The following is a 25065-nucleotide window of genomic DNA, read 5'->3' as shown; positions in this document are numbered from 1 at the left end:
AAGTTTTAAGGAAATTGAAAAAGAGGTCCACAGGCTTCTTTGAGAATACAAATTTTCCCCTAGTTGAGGTACTTAATTTCTTCTACCTGTTTTCACAGATTGCAATGAGAAACTAGAGTTCAACTATTTGGGTTTTTATTGCCTGCTTTGCTACTGAAAGCACATACAAACCAGGTAAGTTAATATCTTGTTTTCACCAAATAAGGAACCATGTATGGCTGAACATGTTCCAGCAAAAAATTATTTTGCACTCACAGGGTGTGTAATGTATATACATAGACCCACATGGAAGCTACCACACTGTATAAAAGTATAAAAACATTACCGGCTGGGCATGGTGGCTCACATCTGTAATCCCAGCACTTTGGAAGGCTGAGGCAGGAGGGTCATGAGGTCAAGAGACGGAGACCATCCTGGCTAACATGGTGAAACCCTGTCTCTACTAAAAATACAAAAAATTAGTCAGGCATGGTAGCACATGCCTGTAGTCACAGCTACTTAGGAGGCTGAGGCAGGAGAATCGCTTGAACCCTAGAGATGGAGGTTGCAGTGAGCCGAGATTGTGCCACTGTACTTCAGCCTGGGCAAAGAGCAAGAGTCTTGTCTCAAAAAAAAAATAAAATAAAAAATAAAAAATAACCTAGACTTAAGTCTTTCCTTCTTAAAAGTGTAGAGTGGTGAGTATTCCTCACTGGGAAGGATCACATTCACCAAAGATGCTCTTAACTAGCAATACAAAATCTGAGCCAAGCGCTGGGTGTGCTGGTTCACACCTATAATCTCAGCACTCTGGGATGCTGAGGCGGGAGGATTGTTTGAGTCCAAGAGTTCAAGACCAGCATGGGTAACATAGCAGGACCTCGTCTCTTAGAAGAAAACAAACAGAACAAAATCTGAGCCAAAAACTCTCCCAAAATCAAGACTGACTTGTGACTATCACCAGTCTCTTTCATTCAGTTATGGAACTACCTGTGCTTCTTAAGAGCAGCCAGGAACCTCTTCCTTGCTCCTGCAGAAAGATATGTCAAGAACAGCACTAGAATTTGAGACTTGTCCTTATCTCAATCCTTATTTTCAGTAAAACAAAGCATCAACCTGGCTCAGAAACCTGAAGTCTCAATCTCCTAAATATTTCATAGGCTGGTAAGGATAGAATTTTAACAAGTCTCAACTACAAGAAAGCTCCTGTGAAGTCACACTGTATAAGAGGATATTACTTCATCTGTTAGCTTAAAGACACCAGACTTTTTTTGGTCTTTAAAAAAAGTTCATTTCCTGTTGAGTAGCAGCCGGCTTCCATAACTGAAAGAAGCCAAAAGCTGGCAGTAAGCCCAAGAAGGTTTTCTAAATAATTAGTGGAGGGAACAGAATATTGAATGTCCTTTATAGTTTTAATTAAGGCACAAAAGAAAAGGAAATAATATAGTTTCGAAGCCTTGTACACCTGTTCATCTCTATAGGATTACAAAAAGAATTTTCATTAAGAGGGTCTTTTCTTTTTTTTTTTTTTTTTGAGACGGAGTTTCGCTCTTGTTACCCAGGCTGGAGTGCAATGGCACGATCTCGGCTCACCGCAACCTCCGCCTCCTGAGTTCAGGCAATTCTCCTGCCTCAGCCTCCTGAGTAGCTGGGATTATAGGCACGCGCCACCATGCCCAGCTAATTTTTTTTGTATTTTTAGTAGAGACGGGGTTTCACCATGTTGACCAGGTTGGTCTCGATCTCTCGACCTTGTGATCCACCCGCCTCGGCCTCCCAAAGTGCTGGGATTACAGGCTTGAGCCACCACGCCCGGCCAAGAGGGTCTTTTCTAAATCCTATTGAACTGGCCTGGCTTAGGCAACTACTAAAAATACCATAGATTTATTGCAGGCTTCAGAATTGCAACCTATCAATATCTTCATATATTTAATATTCTCTCACTAATGAGTCTTTGTAGGAAATAATACATTTTTAATGGTGTAAACTGTTAGCTTTAAACAGATATTCATTCAGCTCTATGTTTTAGGCAAAAAATGAGCACTGGTAGCCAAGCAATTTTTTTTAAAGAACCTTTCTTCCAGAATTTTGAAATTTTTAAATCCCACTGATTATATTTTTCCCATTTTACTTTAGTTTCTTAAAAAAAAAAATACGACAACATATTCCCATTATAGCTGGTAGTCTGCAGGAGTAATTCAACATTAAAGCTGAAAGCTTTTCCTATTACAAAGTCAAATGCGTCATTTAGTGATGTTTCTGTTTAACTCCTGTTGCCAACGTTACCATAATTGGGAAAGCAGAAAACCTGAATATAAACATCAAGAAAAATGATGGTGTCAGTTTTAATAACTCTCCAAACAGTGACTCAGCAAAATAGTTGTACACAAGGAGGATGTACTCACCCTGAAATTTTTGGATTCCTTTAAGAGTTCATTTACTGATCCAGATAACAGAAACCTGACTCCTTTTTCTAAGTTTGCACAGCTCACCAAATGACAATTATAATAGCAGCTGGTTTAAAAGAAAATCCAATCTCTGAAGTCTTTCCACCTTGTTCTCAGGGACATGTTTCAAAGCAAGCACCGTCATTACCTGCACTGAAGGCTCCTGCTGTCCCAGAAAAGATCTTACCCACAGAGATTATTGTCACTATTCCTACCGTGCCAACTCAGCCCTCTGACAAAAGACAGTCTCTTCATCAAAGTGTTCTGTAACAGCAAAGGGTTTTCTCCTCCTGCCTACACAAAAGCTTTACATGTTTCTAACAAGGTATGAATAGCAGACCAGAGTTTACTGAGGTTAGAATTTTCCAGCAATTTCAATTTAAAAAAAGAATACCCTAGGAACCTTTGATATAAAGACTCAATCTATTAAGATCATGGCTTTTACTGCTAAAGGAAAACATTCTGTAGTTGTAAGATTTTGAGAACAGGATCATAAGACGTCTTTCTGGCTGGCATGAGGCTCACACCTGAAATCCCAGCACTTTGGGAGGCCAAGGTGGGTGGATCACAAGATCAGCAGATCGAGACCATCTTGGGCAACATGGTGAAACTATATCTCTACTAAAAATGCAAAAATTAGCTGGGTGTGGTGGTATGCACCTGCAATCCCAGCTACTCGGGAGGCTGAGGCAGGATAATCGCTTGAAGCTGGGAGGCGGAGGTTGCAGTGAGCCGAGAGCACACTACTGCACTCCAGCCTGGCGACAGAACAAGACTCCGCCTCAAAAAAAAAAAAAAAAAAAAAAGTTATTTTCAGCAGTTCTCTCCAAATAAGCCTTGCTCAGTAATAATGAGGATGTTAAAAAACTGCAGACAGATGCCTGCACATAAAATCCCACTAGATCTGCTGAATACTTCTGTTTAACAGGGCAGACCTGCTCCCAAACTTAATTCAGCAGCAAGTGTCTACTGAGGACCTACAATGTGCCAGGCACTGTAGTGGGCACATCTCATGAGGTGGCACCTTCAGGCTTCTCTAGTGAACAGATTTCCTGGAACATTCACTCTATGGGAGTAGGAGTCCTGCCTATCCTCTCGTGTGGGGAGGTGCTATGGCCCCAGTGCCTAGGTGAATACCTGGCATAGAGCAGATGATACATTTTTAAGAAATGAATGTTTTAAAATCTGTTAAAAGCTTAGGAGTTAACATATAATTTAGTAAAATTGGGGAAAGGATACCCTTTTATTCACATTATAGCCTTTATTCTTTGACAGGCCATATTCACAAGTTTTAATTATTGGAATTTCACATCCTCTATTCGTACCCCATATAGTTATGACAGAGGGTTATGTCAAAGCCCACTGTGATAACGTAACAGCTCTTTGAAAAACACAGAAATGCAACTGGCAGTAAAGAGGTTCAGACCTGTGTGTGTTTTTTTTTGAGATATAATTTCATTCTTCTTGTCCAGGCTGGAGTGCAATGGTGCCATCTCGGCTCACTGCAACCTCTGCCTCCCAGGTTCAAACAAGTCTCCTGCCTCAGCCTCCAGGGTAGCTAGGACTGCAGGCGTCTGCCACCACACCCAGCTAATTTTGTATTTTTAGTAGAGACAGAGTTTCACCATGTTGGCCAGGCTAGTCTCGAACTCCCAACCTCAGGTGATCCACCTGCCTCGGCCTCCCAAAGTGCTGGGATTACAGGTGTGAGCCACTCTACCCAGCCCAGACCTGTGTTTTTAAGGTTTGTTAAACTTGAAGAGCTAATGACTATTTTGATCAGAGGTTAAAGAGAATTCCACCTGTAACCCTGACACGTTGCACTTGCTTCTCAGTAGATTGAAGTGTTACAACTGGTTGTTCCTAACAACCTCCCACAGCTGGAGAAGGCAGCATGGACTAAGGCACCTGATGGAAGAGAGCCATGGAAAACAATTTTGTGCGAGTGCTTCAGTTCAGTTCAACAAATATTAAAATCGAGTATGTACCAAGTATTATGCTAGATGCTGGAAATACCTGAAAAAGGAACCTACCCCCTCTATTCCCTTAAAGATTTATGCTTCTTAAATACAGGAAAGAAAAACATTTAGTTGTGATGATACAAATTGCTTAAATTATAGGGAAATATTGCAATGGCACAGTGGTTGCCTCATAAATCCTGGAGAAATTATCAAACTAGGCCATCAATCCTTATGGGGAAATCTGAAAACAGGTTTGTTAAAATGTATGACAAATTTGTCTTTTGGACATAAAGAAGATGGTGCCGAACACTGCACTGCAACCACTAAGTAGCTTGGACTCTATAAGCGTAATAAGGTGAATTACTTTGGTTAAAGTGATTGCATGTTAATTTAAGAAATTATCTTTCTCCAAAAGAGGTGCTTATTATCCTTTTTTGAGTTATTCAAGCCTAGATTCTTTTCTTCTGCGGCGTTCAGTGGTTAGCATGAACAAGCATCATGATCACTTAATATTCAACTAAATGAGATGTTAATTTTCCCTGCAAGATTAGAGCTGAAAGCATTTACGCAAAATTACAGAAACTGAAGATGCCTGGAAAAATTCCTGAGGATTATTCAGTATTCAGCACAGCGGTTAAGAATGTTTGTTCCGGAGTCTTAAGAGGAACCCTAGCACTCCCCAACATTACTACCTCTATTGTGCTACCAGAATTAAATGAGCAACTGTGTTATGGGCTTATCAGTGTTAGGCACATAAAAAGTGTTTCCCAACTGCTAGCTCCTATTAGTATGAAAAAAAGGGGGGCTCACTGGTCCCAAAGTGTGGGCTGCTCTACGACTGTTCTCTGGAGACACCCCCGGCAGGCCTGTTTCTAAGTGAAAGCTGGCGTGCAAACTGAAGTGACAGAGGTGGAAGGGCTCTTCTGTCGTTTCAATTGGCATCTGGTGAACTAAGCCTAACAGCTTAACGCCCAACTGAAAAAAGCTGTAAACTAGGATGGTAAAGAAGAGATGGGGTTTGAGCAGTGACTACAATTCGGAGTGTGTGGGTTCAAAACACACTCCCTCCCACACTTAGCTTTAGGCAAGCCACTTAAACGTTTTAACCTCCCCTTTCCCATCTGGAAAATGGGGTAACAAACGTTTCTCTCAGTGTAATTGGTTTGTTTGTATCTCAATGGATAAATGCTGGAGGGGATGGACTCCCTGTTCCCCATCACGTGCTTATTTCACAATGCGTGCCTGTATCCAAACATTTCATGTACCCCATAAAGGTATACACCTATTACGTACCCTCAAACATTAAAAAATACATTTTAAAAAAGTTACTGTCTCCTAGAGTTCCGTTACGTGCGGAGCGCACAGCTCCTGCTAGCCGCAAAACCGTCACCACCTGCAGCGGCCGGCCCTCCGCGCTGGCCAAGAAAGGCGCTGGGCTTGACAGGCTGCGAGGGGGCGGCTTCCCGGGTTCGGCCACTTTCTGCGGGGCACCTGGCTCACCTGGGTCTGTCTGGGAGGAATGCAGTGAAGATTAAACCAGTTAATCCACGGAAAGCGCTTAAAACGGTGCCTGGCGCGCCGCTGGCCCCCACGCGCCCCGGGGCTGATATTGAACTGCGCATTTGCAGAGCCGTGGGCCCCGCGCCGAGGCTTCCTGCGGGCGGGATCCGCGGGCCCCGCCGGCCCCGCCGCCAGGTGCGCCCGAGCCCTTCTCGGCACCTGCATCCTCCGCAGCCAGAGAAAGCAACTTTTTAACAGTTCCGCAGCGGGGGCCTCCTGGGCCAGGCCGCCGCCCGCCTGCCCGCCCGCCCGCGGGGTGCCCCCTCCCTCACCTTGCTGGAGGTCCTGGTGGTCGTACCACGGTTCATCCTCCTTCATCTCAAACTCCTCCACTAGGTTTTCCGCCAGCATCTCGGCTGGGTCCTCCGGGGGCAGCGGCTCCCACCGCCGCCGTCCCGCCTCAGCCGCTGCCCCGGGCTCTTCCCCGGCCCCTCCGCCCTCAGCCAGAGCCGCCCTCGGGCGGGACGCGCCGCCGCCCAGGCTCCGCCACGCCGCCTCAGCCCTGCTCCCGCCGGCGGCCGCTGCAGACCGGCCGGCTCCTTAACTCGCCTCGCGCCACCCAACGGCTCCAACGGCTGGGCGTTCCGACGTGAGCGCCCGGAGCCGGCTCCTCACGCAACCGCCGCCGGGCCCAACGTGGCACTTTGGCAGAACCCTCCCCAGCTGGGGATGCGATTCAAACCCCCGGCGGCGCCTCAACCAATCGGAAGCGGGCTGCTGGCCGAGCGGCAGCGACTTCACCCAATCACGTCTCTCCAAAGGCGCGCGGCTCGCCCGGTCTCGAGGGCAAGCAGCCAATGTCGGGCCCGGAATAAACAAAGAAGGCGGGGAAAGAGTAAAGGGGTGCGGCCGAAAGTCCGCCCCCTGATCTGCGCGGTGCGGCTCCCGGGAGCGCGTACCGGGTTCTGGACTGTGGAGCCGGCGGCGCAGCGTCCTACCCCTGTGGTGGGTGTCCCGAGGCCGGCGCGTCAGTGGCTAGGCAGCGCGGGCCGGAGGGTCTAGAATTGCGACCTCTGAGAGGCGAGCGGTTGTCCAGGGAAGTCCTTCGTGCCTGCGGGAGGCGAAAGGGTGCCAGAAGCCCTTGTCCGCCGCCCGCTCGCGCCTTCTCGCATCTTGACTCCGATTTGCTCCGAATCTGGCGGGGAGACTCGGGGTCGATCGGGAGTTTAGAGCTAAGAAAACGCCTATTGAGCGGTAGCTTTTGTCTCCTTGACATCTGAGCCCTGGGAATTGTACTGACGCTCCCTAAAACGGTGGGCGCCAGACCCTCTTGAGAATTTGGGGCGGGGAGGGATGCCCGAAGCTGTCCACTTGGAAGGGAAAAATTGCAAGCAGTGTTGCACACGAGTTTTAAAAGGTACTCGTAGACCACAAGTTAAGCATCTGGGGACGTGACATTGCACCTGGAGGGGACAGGCTGCAGCCCCAGCACTTGGTTGCCAGGGAGGCAGAGCACGCTCTCTGTCCTCCACCGACAAAACCCAGCAAATACTCCTCGTGGGTTAAGCTTTTAGCACCATCTTGCAGACAAAGCACGGAAACTCTTAAGCAGGATGACAGACCTGAAGGTCAGTGTTCTCAACCTTGACGTAAAGGCAAAGGTGCAGCCGATGGAAGACAGCAGAGCCAGTATCTTGCTAACTTTGAGCAATGAAACAACAAAATCGAGGTTTAAGTATATAATTCAAAGATTATCTCTAGAATATAAGGTAATAATTGTTAGAAGTGGAGAGGAGTGTTAGTTAAATCCTGGTCTATTTTAGCAGTGAGTCGACAGATAATACCTTACATTGATAATCCAACAAATCATTTCCACAAATATGGAGAGAGCTGCCAGAAATGAAAATGGGAGCAATTAACAGTTTCCCTAAGGGGAGGATTGAGTTGGGGCTGGGGACTTTTGGTTATAAACCCTTCTGTGATCTTACTTTTTTAGATACTTGCACAATTAAAAATAAGGGAAATTGAAGGGAATGAATTGTAGACTCAAGGCTACGTTTGTCTTTCTGTGTAAAATAATAAAGACTTGGGTAATTTGAAAGAGGGGGGAAACTCATCCTAAATAATTCTTGTGGGTAATAAAATTTAGGATGTCTCTCTACCTCCCATCTTTGCTCAGATCAGTGTAATCTCACGCTGATGCCTTATCAAACAGCACTGGACTCCAGGGTTACCTTAGGCAGAGGCTGTAGGCTACTCTGGAGAAGTCTTGCCAAGGACAAGAAAACCTCCTCACTGTGGAGTTGTTGCCTGAAGTCCTTAAAGGCGACCGCTGAATAGAGTGGAAAGCACAAGGGACCTAGAGTGAGAAAACCTGGAGTTCTTGCCATACTTAGTATCAGCAGAGAAACCTTTTAGCAAACAGTTTACAGGAAAGATGATTCTGTTTGCCTTGCTCACAAAGCTATGTGAATCAAAGACCCTGAAAGCAAGTATTTTGTGCTCTTTTTAAATTTAAGGCTATGTGCTTGTGACGGATACTGTAAAAGTGCAAGTAGCCTTGAGGACCAATTATGAGCATCAAAATAATCATAGTAAATGATTATAAACCACTGAATGAAAGAAGAATCCATGAGTCCATACCGATATAAATAAATGAGAGAGAAAATAAAGCTCTTTCTTATAGTAGGATGCCAAGCAAAAAATGTAGAATAACAGTGTTAGAAAGTCATAATAATAATAAAAGAGGAATGGTAAACTCACAAAACCCTGTCTTCAAAAAGACAAAATGTTACTGGTGCACCTGTAGTCCCAGCTACTTGGGAAGCTGGGGTGGGAGAATTGCTTGAGCCCAGGAGTTCGAGGTTACAATGAACTATGATAGGTGACAACAGAGTAAGACCGTGTCTGGGGAAGAAAAAAAAAAAAAAAAAGGCCCAGTGCAGGGGCTCATGCCTGTAATCCCAGCACTTTGGGAAGCTGAGGTTGGGAGTTTGAGACCAGCCTGGCCAATAAGGTGGCCCATCTCTACTAACAATACAAAAATTAGCCAGGTGTGGTGGCACTCACCTGTAATCCCAGCTATATAGGAGGCCAAGGCATGAGAGTCTTTTGAACCTGGGAGGCAGAGGTTGCACTGAACTCCAGCCTGGGCAATAGAGTAAGACTCTGTCTCAAAAAAAAAAAAAAAAAAAGGAAAAGAAAAAAAGAAAGAAACTGAGGTCCTTGTGAAGCCTCTTCTACTGCCCTTGTCCATATTCAGATGGAGATATTAGTTCAGAGTTCAACTAAGATCACTTAAAACCAACTATCTTAATCGCTACAGTTAGAGCTCTTTGGAAAGAGAGCAAGTTGGGTTTAGGAATTTGTGATTTGTGGAAGCTGAAGGGCTATGCTCCTGCATGATTCTTATCACTGATCTGCAAGGTTGAAAGTGCTGACTGTTTGCTCCATGGAAAACAAGCTCATTTTGACTTCAAATGTGAATTGAAATATTCTTTAACAATTCTCCATTTTCCTTTTTCTTTAAAGAGTCTCACTCTGTGGCCCAGGCTGGAATGCAGTGGCACCATTTCTGTTCACTGTCACCTCCACCTCCCGGGTTCAAGTGATTCTCATGCCTCAGCCTCTTGAGTAGCTGGAATTACAGGCATGTGCCACCACATTCGGCTAATTTTTGTGTTTTTAGTAGAGTTGAGGTTTAGCCATGTTGGCCAGGATGGTCTCAGACTCCTGGTCTCAAGTAATCTGCCTGCCTTGGCCTCCCAAAATGCTAGGACTACAGGCATGAACCACTTCACCCAGCCAACAATTCTCCTTTAGGAAAAAAAAAAAAAAAAGAAAGATGGAGAATTAAAGTTACTGATAGTTTAAAAAAGCAGAAAACCCCACAAGCTTTATGTTTTTTGGTGTGTTATTGGGTTCTTCTTAAGGACACTATTTAAGGAAACTTCTTTTCCCCTGGAAAATTTTGAACAAAAATTGCATTGAAAAACTTTGGTGTCAGTTTCCAGTGCTAAATTTGGAGGGATTTCCATTGTTCTTTTAGAGACTACTTAGTCATAGATTAGAAGCAATCATAAGTAACCTCTTCAGCGATATTAATATTTGGTTTAGTAGGTTAGTAAATAACTACCCAAGTTGATTCCAAAATGAGAACTTTTTTTAAAAACTGAATGTTTAATACATTTGTAGGAAGAGAAGAAATAGAATAAGGATTAAAACAATTACATTAGACATTTATGTAAAAGATGTTTCATTTTTCAAAGACGTTTCCCCCTTTTCCCTATGTTTTTAAATCTTCCTCAGAGCAGTAAATAGTAATTACTACATTTGTGGACAAGCAACTCCACTGTGTTGGACAGTAATTATTATATCTTTATATTTCATATCGTTATTACCTCCCAAAATTCTACCTTCATTTTCCTGCACAGTTTCACTGCACTGTTTCACAATATAATTGGACTCCACTCAAATTAGAAGAGCCCAAAGAAATTAGAGCAAACAGCAGTCAAATTCACATGAATTAGATAGAGAACCAAAGATTTTAAAGTGCTGATTTAGTAATATAATGTCTATTAGCGTAAGCCTTTTATTTAATCATATTATTAAAACAGCAATAATAGGAATGAAAGCTACATCAATGAAAAAGGAACTTAGGAATAAGGTCATTAAAGTATCTAACTATATTTTACATACAGATATATATTATTACCTGATTAGAATCAGGTAAATATCCAGATTTCTATTCTGAAGTCCGGTCTCAGATAAAAAGAATCATTTAATAATTCACCGTTATTTAATGAACTTGCCCAGCTAAGCTAACCATTGCACCATTTTTGCTACTTTTTAAGTCTTTCTGTTTGTTTTTTTTTGAGACAAGATCTCTCTCAAACAGGCTGGAGTACAGTGATGCTGTCAGCTCACTGAAGCTTTCACCTCCCGGGGCTCAGGTGATCCTCCTACCTCAGCCTCCCTAGTAGCTGGGAGTACAGGCATGTGCTACCACACCTGGCTAATTTTTGTATTCTCTGTTGAGACAGGTTTTCACCATGATGCCCAGGTTGGTCTTGAACTCTGGGATCAAACAGTCTGCCTGTCTCACCCTCTCAAAATGCTGGGATTACAGGCCTGAGTCACCATGCCTGGCCAGCTTTTTGTTTTCTATATAAAATATTTTGTGATAAGCAAGATCAGATTCAGAAATCCTTTGTCTTTGGTTGTAAAGAGAAAATGCTCTTGTTCTTTTGTGTTTTATTGCTATGATAAAGTCCTGTAAGGAGAGTTTTTAGGTAGCAATGGGGGCTTTAAAAAAATTGTAAGCAGTGATTTAAAGCAAAATATTAATGGCTCCTTTTGCAGAAGGTAATAAAGATTTTTACTTCCTCCATGCAATATGTAAAAACAAAGAGAAGTTCAGTTGTTTTTTTTTGAAACAGCGTCTCTGTCACCCAGGCTAGAGTGTAGTGGCACAATATTGGCTCATGGCAACCTCCACCTCTCATGATCAAGCATTCTCCTGCTCAGCCTCCTGAGTAGCTGGGATTACAGGTGCCTGCCACCACATCCAGGTAATTTTTGTATTTGTTTTTCTTTCTTTCTTTTATAAAAAGGGTGAGGCAGTGCCTCACCTGGGAAGTGCAAAGGGCTGGGGAACTCCCTCTTGTAGCCGAGGGAAGCCATTAAGGACTGTCCCCTGTACTCCAGCCCAGATACTGCACTTTTCCCATGGTCTTCACAACCGGCAGACCAGGAGATAATTTTTGTATTTTTAGTAGCAATGTGGTTCCATCATGTTGGCCAGGCTGATCTTGAACTCCTGACCTCAAGTAATCTACCCACCTCAGCCTCCCAAAGTGCTGGGATTATAGGCATGAGCCACCACACCCAGCCAAGAAGTTCAGACTATAGAGTTTTTCAAAATGCCATTGAAACCTTATATTCTTATGTTTCATACAGGCTGGGTACTTAACTTAAATCTTTGAAAAAATTTTTGAATTAAACTCTCAGAAAGCTTATGGACTTTTGCAGAATTATAAGTTTACAAATACCTGCCATGTGTCTTAATTATAGATCAGATTAGAAAGGTATGGCATTATTCTTGTTTTAGCATGCCTGAAATAAAACTAAGAAAAACAAGATTGCCTGGGTTTTGGTAGGCTAAATTTGTGTCCTGGCTCTTAGTTCTACTGTCTCCCTTGTAGACTCTTTCAGTAACTTTAAAGCATCTAGCCTCAGTCTTCATTCTCAGGGATGAACTCCTTAGAGTGAAGTCTTCACTGATAGTTCCCAGCATTTTGAAAACTGAGAATTCCTTTTAAAGTAAAAAATGTTGGCTGAGCTGGGGGCAGTGGCTCACACCTGTAATCCCAGCACTTTGGGAGGCCGAGGTGGGCAGATCACTTGAGGCCAGGGGTTCAAGACCAGGCTGGCTAACATGGTGAAACCCTGTCTCTACTAAAATATAAAAATATTAGCTAGACATGGTGGCACACACCTGTAGTCCCAGCTTCTTGGGAGGCTGAAGCAGGGGAATTGCTTGAACCCAGGAGGTGGAGATTGCAGTGAGCTGAGATGATGCGACTGCACTCCAGCCTGGTAACAGAGCGACATTCCGTCTCAAAAAAAGAAAAATGTTGGCTGGCCTCCACATAATAGAAGTTTTGAAGGGCTTAAGAACTGCATCATGATGAAAACAATCAGATCTGTATTTTTTTTTTTTTTATCATTACGGGAGAATCTACAAACATTTTAAGAATACAAGTACAAGGCTGGGCCTGGTGGCTCATGCCTGTAATCCCAGCACTTTGGGAGGTCAAGGCAGGTGGATCACCTGAGGTTGGGAGTTTAAGACCAGCATGATCAACATGGAGAAACCCTGTCTCTACTAAAAATACAAAATTAGCCTGGTATGGTGGTATGTGCCTGTAATCCCAGCCACTTGGGAGGCTGAGGCAGAAGAATCACTTGAACCTGGGAGGCAGAGGTTGCGGTGAGCCAAGATTGTGCCATTGCACTCTAGCCTGGGCAACAAGAGTGAAATTCTGTCCCAAAAAAAGAATACATGTGGGCAAAATATTCTTTATTCTGCAGACAATGCTAGGACCCTATCACTCATAGAATTAGTCTTTTTTTTTTTTTTTTTAATTTGAGAGAGTGTCTTGCTCTGTTGCCCAGGCTAAAGTACACTGGCGAGATCATAGCTCATTGCAACCTCAAACTCCTTGGCTCAACCAATCCACCTACCTCAGCTTCCCAAGTAGCTAGGAATACAGGTGTGCACTACCACACCCAGCTGAATTATAATCATTCTTGGGTCTACTTGGTGCAAAGTGAAGTGTAGGGACCTTGAATAATTTGGTCATTTGACCCAAATGCCCACTTCTTCCTTCTGACTTGTCCTCTTTTTCCCTAAGAAATTTGGCAATGTAGACAGAACTGCTTGCTTAATTCTGTTTCTGTATCTCCAAAGTTGAAACAGAGGCCCAAGGATTACTCAAGCAAGTAACATCCTTTGAGTTATCTGAATTTGTGTCTGTTTTCTGACTCAGTAAGATGAGGAGAACTGGCTAAATACTCCAGTAAGCCAGGAATAGAATAGAAAAATCATGGTATCCTTTTTAAACTATAGTCAAGATTAAAAGGAAGATGAATCTATGCCTTCTTCTTGCTTAGTTAGCCATTTCCTGTTTCCACTTATAAAAATCAAAGGGTGGCCGGGCGCGGTGGCTCAATCCTGTAATCCCAGCACTTTGGGAGGCCGAGGCGGATAGATCACGAGGTCGAGAGATCGAAACCATCCTGGTCAACATGGTGAAACCCCTTCTCTACTAAAAATACAAAAAATTAGCTGGGCATGGTGGCTCGTGCCTGTAATTCCAGCTACTCAGGAGGCTGAGGCAGGAGAATTGCCTGAACCCAGGAGGCGGAGGTTGCGGTGAGCTGAGATCGCGCCATTGCACTCCAGCCTGGGTAACAAGAGCAAAACTCCGTCTCAAAAAAAAAAAAAAAAAAAAAAAAATCAAAGGGTAAGACAATAGGCTAGCTTTAAGAGAGGCCTGTACAAGGATCTCAGCAAGGATCAGAATGTGTTATTTCTGTATCCATTGTAGTTCTGTCCTTGTGGTCAAAGCTACAGAAGATCAAGAATAAGTCTTCAAATGCAAGTCTGTACTACTGAATAAACAACTTTATACTAAGATGAGGGGCTTATTATTATTTTTTGACTTGAGCAAAAGGCTGTCACCTTGTTCTGTTTCTGTTGCACCCTCCCTAGTAGGGAGGATAATAATGGCATAAACATATCTCCTTGACACTAGTTAACCATGTCCAAGCTTTTGGATAAATCCCAAAAAATTCCATATATTTTTTGAGGTGGAGTCGTGCTCTGTTGCCTAGGCTAGAATACAGTGGTGCCATCTCAGTTCACTGCAGCCTCTGCTTCCCACATTCACGTGATTCTTCTGCCTCAGTCTCCTGAGTAGCTGGGACTACAGGTGTGCACCACCAAGGCTAGCTAATTTTTGTATTTTTGTGGAGATGAGGTTTCGCCCTGTTGGCCAGGCTAAAATCCCACTTTATAAGTTTGAAGAGATATTAAAAATATAAATGGAGCTTGTCTCTGTGCAAACTTGGTTTCCCGGCAAGCATCTCAAAAAATATTGAGTGAGGAAGGAAGGTGTTAAATCCGGTGGCATACTCACAGCTAGTAGGTTTAGACTCTTATTTAACTAAAATTAAGTACCAGCCAGCAGTGTTTTGCCCCCTTTCCACTACTGCAAACAGTGAATTTTAACCTTTTTTTGTTTTTAAACAAAGGGAAGAAGGGTTCCTCTGCATGGAAAATGACACTTTTAAATATCTAACCCATTGCTTGGGCACACTCTATGATGACATTAGGGACCGAAATACTGAATTCTGTCTTCAGTTTCTACTATGTGAAACTTTTTCTACATCTATACAAGATTTCAGAAGTAGCCTTTTATCAAGCCCAGGTGAGATGAAATCTTTACTGTCCTTTCACATAGGACAGATCTCCTTCCTTTAAGGCAAAGATACGTTTTTATTTTTTGACACAGAGTTTTGCTCTGTCACCTAGGCTGGAGTGCAGTGGCACTATCTCAGCTCACTGCAACTTCCACCTCCCCAGTTCAAGTTATTCTCCTGCCTCAGGCTCCCAAATAGCTGGGATTATAGGCCCATACTACCATGCCTAACAAATTGTTGTATTTTCAGTAGAGATGGGGTTTTGCCGTGTTGGCCAGGCTGGTCTCCAACTTCTGACTTCAGGTGATCCACCTGCCTCGGCTTCCCAAAGTGCTGGGATTACAGGTGTGAGCCACGGCATCCAGGCAGAAAGAGAGATTTTTAAAAAATTGCTATTTAAAATGTAAAGGCATTAGAATTTAAAGAGTAAGCTTAGGTTGTCTGGAAAATTAAGTGGTAAAATCCATATTATTACTAAGATATCCTCTCTCTCTCTCCTTCTCCTTTTTTCCTGACACTTGGTCTTGCTGTGTTGCCCAGGCTGGTATGCAGTGGTGCAATCATAGCTCACTGCAGCCTTGACCTCCTTGGGCTCAAGCAATTCTCTTGGCTCAGCTTCCTGAGTAGGATGACAGGTGTGAACTACCACACCTGGCTAATTTTTATTTTTTATAGAAATGGGGTTCTTACTATGTTGTCCAGGGTGGTCTTGAACTCCTGGGCTCAAGCAATCCTCCTGCCTCACCCTCCCAAAGTGTTGGGATTACAGACATGAGCCACTGTGCCCAGTCCTAAAATATTCTGTTTTGAAAAGGCCCACAGTATTCACAAATTATATTGTAACTCATTACCAATTAGGTGGTCAGGCTGGAAGAGTTTATGGTTTTAAAGCCCTTCTATTTTATAATGTTACTCATTTATTACCAGTAATAACATACTAATTAGATTTATTTTGAGATGCCAGACATTGATATTTTAACCTTTCCTAATGAAATTATGTAAAACTATGTCTTGGTGTAAACAGGCCATCAATCTTTGAGGAGGCAAGGCCCGGCCCTGTTTGCTGCTGCTGTAATGCAGTCTAGCACAATGACCGAAAGCACACGCCGTGTGGCCGTCTACCGTCTACCTTGGGTTAGACCCTGGCTCTGTAGTTTAATAGCTAGGCAAATTGCTTAACGTCTCTGGCTCTCAGTTTTCTCATTTGTAAAGTCAGAGTAATATAGTACTTGCCTCAGAGGATTGTTTTTTGTTTGTTTGTATGTTTGTTTGTTTGTTTGTGATGGAAGTCTTGCTCTATCACCCAGACTGCAGTGCAGTGGTACGATCATGGTTCACTGCAGCCTCAGCCTCCAAGTAGCTGGGACTACAGGTGCATACCACCATGCCCAGCTAATCTAAAACAAAAAACTTTTTTTGTTTTAGAGATAGGGTCTCACTATGTTGCCCAGCCTGGTCTTGAACTCCTGGGCTCAAGAAATTCTGGATTGGCCTCCCAAAATGTTGAGATTGCAGGTATGAGCCACTGTGCCTGGTTAGGGTATTTAAGGATTGATAAAATAATGCATGTAAACACTTACACAATGCCTGAAAACAAAGTCAATGCACATTGGCTTTTGAGTAGTATTCGCTGTTATTAAATTTTTCAGCTAGTTCTGAAAACAACGAGCTTTTCTACTGATCAGCTTTGGTTACTTCATATAAGTAAAAAAAAAAAAAAAATCAGGTCATTTTTGTTTTATACTGAGTGCAGTAGTTTATCCTACTACACCGAAATAATCCTGTGTGGTTTTTTTCTTCCTAATTTTAATGATCTGGAATGTTCTGAATGACCTGACTGGATATTTTCACAATAACTCTAAGGCCAAATGCTGTTCAGGTCATCATATTTCTGTCTTATACTGTGTAGTTTTCTATGCAACAGCCTTCCTGCTTCCATGGTTCCCTTGGAAATACTATCAAGAAGGTGACTGGCTTAGTGGACTTCACCTGATGGTATCATTATATGCTTTTGATAGCACGCTCACCTGTGTCCAACAAGCCCAATGTAAACTGTTCGCAGAGATTTTCACTAGACATGAAAGTTGACTTCGGCTTATGAAAATTGACCAAGTGGCATCACTTGCAGGCTCTACCAGTATCCTTTTCTGTGGCCTGATCTCCCATAACACGGAAATTTTGCCCCATTTCCAGGCCATTGCCATTGTCATTGCTTTCCTTGCTGCTGCCAGCCTTTATGCTGGAATGCATAGACATTTCGAACCTAAAAGAAGCCCAAAGAGAACCTCCTCTTGGAATCTGAACGGGATCTCGCCTGGACCCCTGTCATCTTATCCGTGAGACCGATCTTGTCCCAGAAATACTTTTACTGATCATTAATTTCTTTCTTTTTTTTTTTTTTTTTTTTTTTGAGACGGAGTTTCACTCTTGTTACCCAGGCTGGAGTGCAATGGCGCGATCTCGGCTCACCGCAACCTCCGCCTCCTGGGTTCAGGCAATTCTCCTGCCTCAGCCTCCTGAGTAGCTGGGATTACAGGCATGTGCCACCATGCCCAGCTGATTTTTTGTATTTTTAGTAGAGACGGGGTTTCACCATGTTGACCAGGATGGTCTCGAACTCTTGACCTCGTGATCCACCCGCCTCGGCCTCCCAAAGTGCTGGGATTACAGGCTTGAGCCACCGCGCCCGGCCCATTAATTTCTTTTAAGTCTTTCATTTAACCTTCTTCAGCAACTTCATGATGATATTTGAAGATAATCTCATTCCCAGAGATGTTCTTTCTTCTTCCATAAGGAGCATTATGTATGCAGCAGGCTTCATTTACCCACAGGTATGAAATAATTCTTTATGTTCTTTATGATTATTATAATTATGTTCTCTATGATTTATAATTTTTGTGATACTTTTTCCTGCAGGGATTAGAGATTTAATTCTTAGCTTGGCGATATTATAAACCTGATTTTATCAATAGTTTGGGAAAGTGGCACACAGTTTTTTCGTTTGTTTGAGACTCCATCTCAAAAGAAAAAAAAAGAGAGACAAAAGGAAAAAAAGAAAGAAACCCCGATGAGAACTGAATAATGTGATATTTTAAACATTTCTGCTTTGGAATTTTCTTTTTCCTTTAAGCCTCCACAGAACTATGGAAAAAAACAGCTTCCGGTGAGTGTGTCATTTTCCTTTATTTGGATGTTCAAGATTTCTTTGACCATCACATGGAAGAAGAGTTAGTCAAATTTAAGAATACTTGGCTAAAAGCCTGAGTCCTGGAATTTCAGAGCACGACAGAATTCCATGGTCATAACCATTATTGTAGAGATCATGTCCTTTTCAAAAAATATTCTAGTCTGTTGTTTATTTCTTCTTCTTGTTTTTTAATTTTTGCACAGAAAAAATGATTCGGTTCCAATGCAGTCTGCTGCTTATTATACCATTTGTAGAGCCGGTATGTTGTTCCCCTAACTTAAATATATCCTTTAAAAATATGACTTCACCTCACCTGTAATATAGTTTTTTTCTGTTTTCACAAATGATAAGCAAAACATCTTAACAATACTCTTCAGGGAACAAGTTATTCTAGATCGACTAGTTTTTACTGTTTACTAGCTTTCAAAAATCGTTAAGCCATTAGGGATAGAAATGGTTCCAAAATGTTTTAAGTGTTGCCACAATTTCTTTTTCTTTTATTTTTTTATTTTTTCTTTTGCTGGACAGTTCAAACCCAGTGAGCCACAATTTCTTTATTTTTATTTCTTTCTTTATTTTTTAGAGACAGTGTTGTGCTCTGTGACCCAGGCTGGAGTGCAGTGGCACAATCATGACTCACTGCAGCCTTGATCTCCTGGGCTCAAGCTTTCCTCCTACTTCAGCCTCCTGAGTAGCTGGGACCACAGGCATGCACCACCATGCCCGGCCAAGATTTTTTTTTATTTTTTGTAGAGACGGTTTTTCAAGACCAGCCATATTGTCCAGGCTGGTCTTGAACTCCCGGGCTCAAGCAGTCCTCCTACCTCAGCTTCCCAAAGTATCGGGATTGCAGGCATGAGCCAGTGTCCAGCTCACCAAAATTTCTTAAGCAAAGTCTATAGGATAGAATTTGCCTGTCTGCTATTATCTTAAGGTCTTTACAATTACCATAAATACTATAATAATGGTAACCCACAGTTTTGAGTGTTTACCATGTGCCATGGACTATTGCCAAGCACATGATGTACATTACTTGACATGATCCTTGTAACAATCTTGCAGGAAGAGATTCTTATTCTTACAGATGAGAAAAGGGAGGTGGTATCTTTAGAGCTATGTACTTTAAGATTCTGTCTCTAAAATGTACTGTGCTTACATCATTTATTTAGCAGAGTATATCAAATGGAATTTCACGTCTGGTTTATCAATTTATTTCCAGGTACTGTGTGTGCATGAAAAAATGATGCTCTCCTTTCAAAGAAATTTGAAGTTTGTGAGGCTGTTTGCTTCTCTGTTTAACCACCCAGAATGGGAAGCTGCTTGAGTTCCTGTCTCTGCTTGTTATTTGCTATCAGATTCTGGGCTATACATGCCTTCTTACTCTAAATTATGTATAGTACTTGCCTATAGTTTCTCCTCTTCACTAGGTTAAAAGAAAATGTTAAATTCTTATGTAAGGCTGGGCGTGGTGGCTCACGCCTGTAATACTGGCTCTTTGGTAGGCCAAGGCAGGAAGATTGCTTAAGCCCTGGTGTTCCAGACTAGCCTGGGCAACATGATGAAACCCTGTCTCTACAAAATATACAAAAGTTAGCCAGATGTGGTGGTGTGTTCCTGTAGTCCCAGCTATTTGGGAGGTTGAAGTAGGAGGATCACCTAAGCCTGGGGAGGTCAAGGCTGCAGTGAGCCAAAATCATGCCTCTGTGCTTCAGCACAGGCAACAGAGTGAGATCCTGTTTGTCTCAAAACTAACAAACAAAAACTCTTCTGTAAAAACAAAGAGTAGATTTTTTTTTCTTTCTTAACTCAGCTCGAGGACATCCAGGAAAGATAGATTTTTAAAAAGTTTTTTTGAAATGATTTACATATCATACAATGACTCATTTAAAACATACAATTCAGTGTATTTGACTATATTCATGGAGTTGAGCAACCAGCACTATAATCATTTTTAGAACACCTTTATCATCCTGAAAAGAACTAGCCAATTCTTGAAGGTTTGAAATTCTTGAAAGTACAATACCATTGCATTTTCCCCTCATTCCGTGGGTACCTATCATCAATCTACCTTGTGTCTCTATGGATTTGCTTATTCTAGACTGTAATATAATTGAATCTTATAATATGTGGTCTTTTGTGACTAGCTTCCTTCACTTAGCATTTGTTTTTACACTAGGTGTAATCTGACGTACACTTAGCATGTTTTAACACTAGCTTCCTTCACTTAGCATTTTTTTTTAACACTAGATGTAATCTGATATACACTTAGCATGTAGCATGATCTCGGCTCACTGCAACCTCTGCCTCTTGGATTCAAGCAATTCTCCTACCTCAACCTGCCGATAGCTGGTATTACAGGCATGTGCCACCATGCCCAGCTAATTTTTGTATTTTTAGCAGAGATGGGTTTTCATCATGTTGGCCAGGCTGGTCTCCAACTCCTGACCTCAAGTGATCCACCCGTCTTGGCCTCCAAAAGTGCTGGGATTACAGGCATGAGCCACCGTGCCTGGCCTCAGGCTGGTTTTCTTTTTAAGGAGTTGAATAAATAAAGGAGAAAAGGATGAACAAATAGTCTGTCTCCCTAATAACTGTTGTATAGGTCTGTCACTCTTCCACATTACACTCCCCAGAGCGGCAGAGGAGTAACTGGGTTAAGAACATGAATCTGCAGTCTGCCCAGGAGGAGCCTGGCTCTCCACTTACTAGCTGTGCAACCTGGGTAAGTTACTCAACTGCTCTGTGCCTCAGTTTCCTTATCTGTAAAATAAGGATCAAAATAGTACCTACTGGGCTGGGCACAATGGCTCCCAGTACTCTGGGAGGCCAAGGTGGGAGGGTTGCTTGAGCCTAGGAGTTCAAGACCACCCTGGGCAACATAGTGAGACCTATTTTTTTTTTTTTTTTTTTTTTTTTCCGAGACGGAGTTTTTGCTCTTGTTACCCAGGCTGGAGTGCAATGGCGCGATCTCGGCTCACCGCAACCTCCGCCTCCTGGGTTCAGGCAATTCTCCTGCCTCAGCCTCCTGAGTAGCTGGGATTACAGGCATGCGCCACCATGCCCAGCTGATTTTTTGTATTTTTAGTAGAGACGGGGTTTCACCATGTTGACCAGGCTGGTCTCGATCTCTTGACCTCGTGATCCACCCGCCTCGGCCTCCCAAAGTGCTGGGATTACAGGCTTGAGCCACCGCGCCCGGCCTATTTTTTTTTTTTAATAAAAAATTTAAAAATTAGCCAGGCATAGTGGCACATACCTGGAGTCCCAGCTACTTGGGAGGCCGAGGTGGGAGAATCACTTGAGCCCAGGAGGCTGAAGCTGCAGGAGTGGTGATTGTGTCACTACACTCTAGCCTGGGTGACAGAGTGAGACCCTGTCTCAAAAAAAAAAAAAAAAAAAAAAAAAATAGTGCCTACCTAAGGAAATTATTATGAGAGCTAAATGAATTAAAACATCCAAAGTACTTAAAATGGTTCCTAGCACAAAATAAACCCTCTAGAAATTAGCTCTTATTATGTACAATTGACTCAATGCAGCAGTTGTCTATTAGACTTTCACTGTGAGCATAGCAGTGCCTTCATCCCTCTGTTTTGATGTAGGCTCCTTTGGCATAGGTTTGCCAGCACTTATGTTGGAACACACTTGTTATATGGGGAGCCAAAATCTTTCATTTGTAGAAGGCTTTGTTTTAGTTTTTAAAAAACGGCAGTCTTTCTCTTTTCTTTCACGATTTTTGTAATACTACTAATCATTGGCTTAGATCTTTTTATATATTGGACATAAAAAAATAGCTACCAATTTTTTTTTTTGAGACGGAGTTTCGCTCTTGTTACGCAGGCTGGAGTGCAATGGCGCGATCTTGGCTCACTGCAACCTCCGCCTCCTGGGTTCAGGTAATTCTCCTGCCTCAGCCTCCCGAGTAGCTAGGATTACAGGCATGCGCCACCATGCCCAGCTAAATTTTTGTATTTTTAGTAGAGACAGGGTTTCATCATGTTGACCAGGATGGTCTCGATCTCTTGACCTCGTGATCCACCCGCCTGGGCCTCCCAAAGTGCTGGGATTACAGGCGTGAGCCACCACGCCCAGCGCTACCAATTATTAAGGGCCTTATATGTTGAGTATGGTGCTAGGTAAGAGAAGAGAAATGGGGGAGAGCGACAGAGCAAGAGCGAGAGTGAGAGTGAGAGAGAGAGAGGAAAAAAAAAATTGTGTTGGTGGGGAAAATGCCTCTTAGATAAAGTAACTTGTCTGTGAAGACATAGCTGGGAAAAGTGGCAAAGCTGAAATTTAAACCTAGGGACATCTGATTTCAAAATCTTTCGCTGGTGGTGATACCTGTAGTCAACTACTTGTGATGATTGCTTGAGCCCAGGAATTTGAGACCAGGCTGGGCAACATAGTAAGACCTTATCTCTAAGAAAAAATCTTGCACATTCCACTCTACCACATATCTCTTACATTATTAACTTCTTGTATTTTATGTTTATGTACTAGAGATGGAGAAGCAGCAGCTGCATTTCAGTATGTGGAAATATGTTTGAGTTTTATAATAATATTTAAGAATAAAATTGGACTTCCTGGGGTGTTTTATATACTTTTTTTTTGAGATGGAGTTTCGCTGTTGTTACCCAGGCTGGAGTGCAATGGCACGATCTCGGCTCACCACAACCTCCGCCTCCTGGGTTCAGGCAATTCTCCTGCCTCAGCCTCCTGAGTAGCTGGGATTACAGGCACACGCCACCATGCCCAGCTAATTTTTTGTATTTTTAGTAGAGACGGGGTTTCACCATGTTGACCAGGATGGTCTCGATCTCTTGACCTCATGATCCACCCGCCTCAGCCTCCCAAAGTGCTGGGGTTACAGGCTTGAGCCACTGCGCCCGGTTATATACTTTCTCTTACAGAACTCTAAGAAATGCCTTGGACCACATGAATCACTGATCTGTTGTTTTTTAGTACCCAAAAAATGAACTCTTTTTCCTTGAAAGTAGAAAAGTAAGCCAAAAAAATCAGTCAGGAAAAAAACCCTTATTAAAGGGCATCTGTATTCTATTTACATCATTCAAAATTCTCTTCTAATTGTAATGCAAATACATTTGGTTAGTGAAAACTTTTCAGGGATAAACAATGTATGCTTTTTTATTGAAAACAAAGAATCTTCTGATCTTTGTTAATGAACATAAGTATATACTTAGCATAAACTTTAAGTCTAGAACAATGAACTTTTTCATTGGTAGCAAGAAATGCAAAGAATCTAAGTCTGAGCTCTTAAAATGAATCTATTAAAATGATAAAATAACTAAGTTAGGCAGGATACAGTAACTAGATGCTAAACTCTTGTTTACCTCTGATGCTTGATTTTAGGATAAAAAGTACATTTCAGAAAGATGCGGTGGCTCATGCCTATAATGTTAACATTTCAGGAGGCTGAGGCAGGCAGATCACTTGAGCCCAGGAATTTGAGACCAGCCTGGCCAACATGGCGAAATGCTGTCTCTACTTAAAATACAAACGTTAGCCAGGCACAGTGGTGCATGCCTGTAATCCCAGGTACTCAGGATGCCAAGGCATGAGAATTACTTGAACCTGGGAGGCAAGGGTTGCAGTAAGCCAAGATCACAGCACTGCACTCCAGTCTGGACAACAGATTAAGATCCTGCCTCAAAAAAAAAAAAAAGAATGTTACTATTCAGAATCAATTTTTAATATATATGGATAATAATGGCATTTCTAAGCAAGATAGTTGTGTGTTTCAATTTATACTATAATTCAGAAACAAATTTATTTATTTTTTACCTATTTTTTGAGACAGGGTCTTCCTGTCACTCAGGTTGGGGTGCAGTGGGTGTGATCATAGCTCACGACAGCCTCAACCTCCTGGGCTGAAGCAATCCTCCCACCTCAGCCTCCCTAGTAGCTGGGACTACAGGTGTACATCACCATGCCCAGCTAAGTTTTGTATTATTTGTAAAGATGGAGTTTTGCCATGTTGCCCAGGCTGGTCATGAACTCCTGGGCTCAAGCAATCCTCCTACCTCGGCCTCCCAACATGCTAGGATTACAGGCAGGAGCCACTGCACCTAGCTAGAAATTTATTTTGCAGTAAGAACCTTTATTTTGTCATAAGAGTAAGCTTAATAATGCATGGAGTTCCATCTTAACACAACGCCATTCTGTTTCCATTTCAGTGCCTTGTACTTACTAATCAGTCCTGTCTGAAGAAGTCTGATTACTGTAAGATCATCTTAATTTCTTTCTACCTAGAAGTAACAGCCTCCATTGTAATGTTACTTCTGGGACAGCAATACTATTACCGTTTGGCTCTTTATCTCACTATTATCATGTAAGTAAATGTTGGTTCCAGTCTCAAAATTACACTAAATTTTACCATTCACCCCTTTAAGCAGTGAAACATTTTTGATCTGAACTGAGTTTAATATTCATTTCTAGGCAAGGTCATTGTACCTTTCTGATACATTGTCTGAATGTTAACGGCTTGTTTTTTGAAGGAATTTCATACATTAAATTTTGTAGTAAACTTACTTTTTTTTAACTCATTAAAAATTTTACTTGGAAGGCTGAGGTGGGAGGATTGTTTAGGACCAGGAGTTTGAGACTAGGCTGGGCAACATAGTAAGACCCCATCTTTACAAAAAAAATTTAAAAATTTACTGTGGTCTGAGCTACTCCAGTGGCTGAGGCAGAAGGATCATACCTGAGCCCACAAATTCAAGGCTGCAGTGAGTTATGACTGCGCCAGTGTACTCCAGCCTAGGTGATAGAGTGAGACCCTGTATCAAAAAAATGCAGTAAATGCTGCTGCCACATATAAAAGAGGCTGAGCTTCTATTCCTCCTTTAACTCTTCCTCCTATTTCTGCAACCTCTCCTCCTCCCTCAACCACCCACTCTGCCTCCATCACAGGCATCTCAAATTCTGCATGTCCAAATCAAGCAACTTGTTGCCAAATCTGCTCTTTTGCCATTTTTTGCCATCTCAGGAA

At 42.5% G+C, this 25065-nt stretch overlaps 1 protein-coding gene across 9 annotated transcripts in view; it reads right to left on the bottom strand.

Annotated features, from left to right (window-relative positions):
* The window catches only part of CDR2 (cerebellar degeneration related protein 2), a 110830-nt gene that overhangs the window by 25347 nt on the left and 60418 nt on the right, over positions 1 to 25065 (bottom strand). The window contains exon 1 of one of the 9 annotated variants that reach the window (XM_003930180.4): positions 6220 to 6599. The exons of the other annotated variants lie outside the window; for them this stretch is intronic. Coding sequence (XP_003930229.1) covers positions 6220 to 6298 — 79 coding nt within the window. The 5' untranslated portion in view covers positions 6299 to 6599. Of the gene's footprint in view, positions 1 to 6219; positions 6600 to 25065 lie in introns of those variants that run through there. 9 annotated transcript variants of the gene reach the window in all.

This window comes from Saimiri boliviensis, chromosome 12 (assembly GCF_048565385.1).
Source record: "Saimiri boliviensis isolate mSaiBol1 chromosome 12, mSaiBol1.pri, whole genome shotgun sequence".
In the NCBI taxonomy this organism is placed as follows: domain Eukaryota; kingdom Metazoa; phylum Chordata; class Mammalia; order Primates; family Cebidae; genus Saimiri; species Saimiri boliviensis.
Note: the sequence above shows the minus strand (reverse complement) of the source record. Positions and strands in the feature narration are given on the sequence as shown.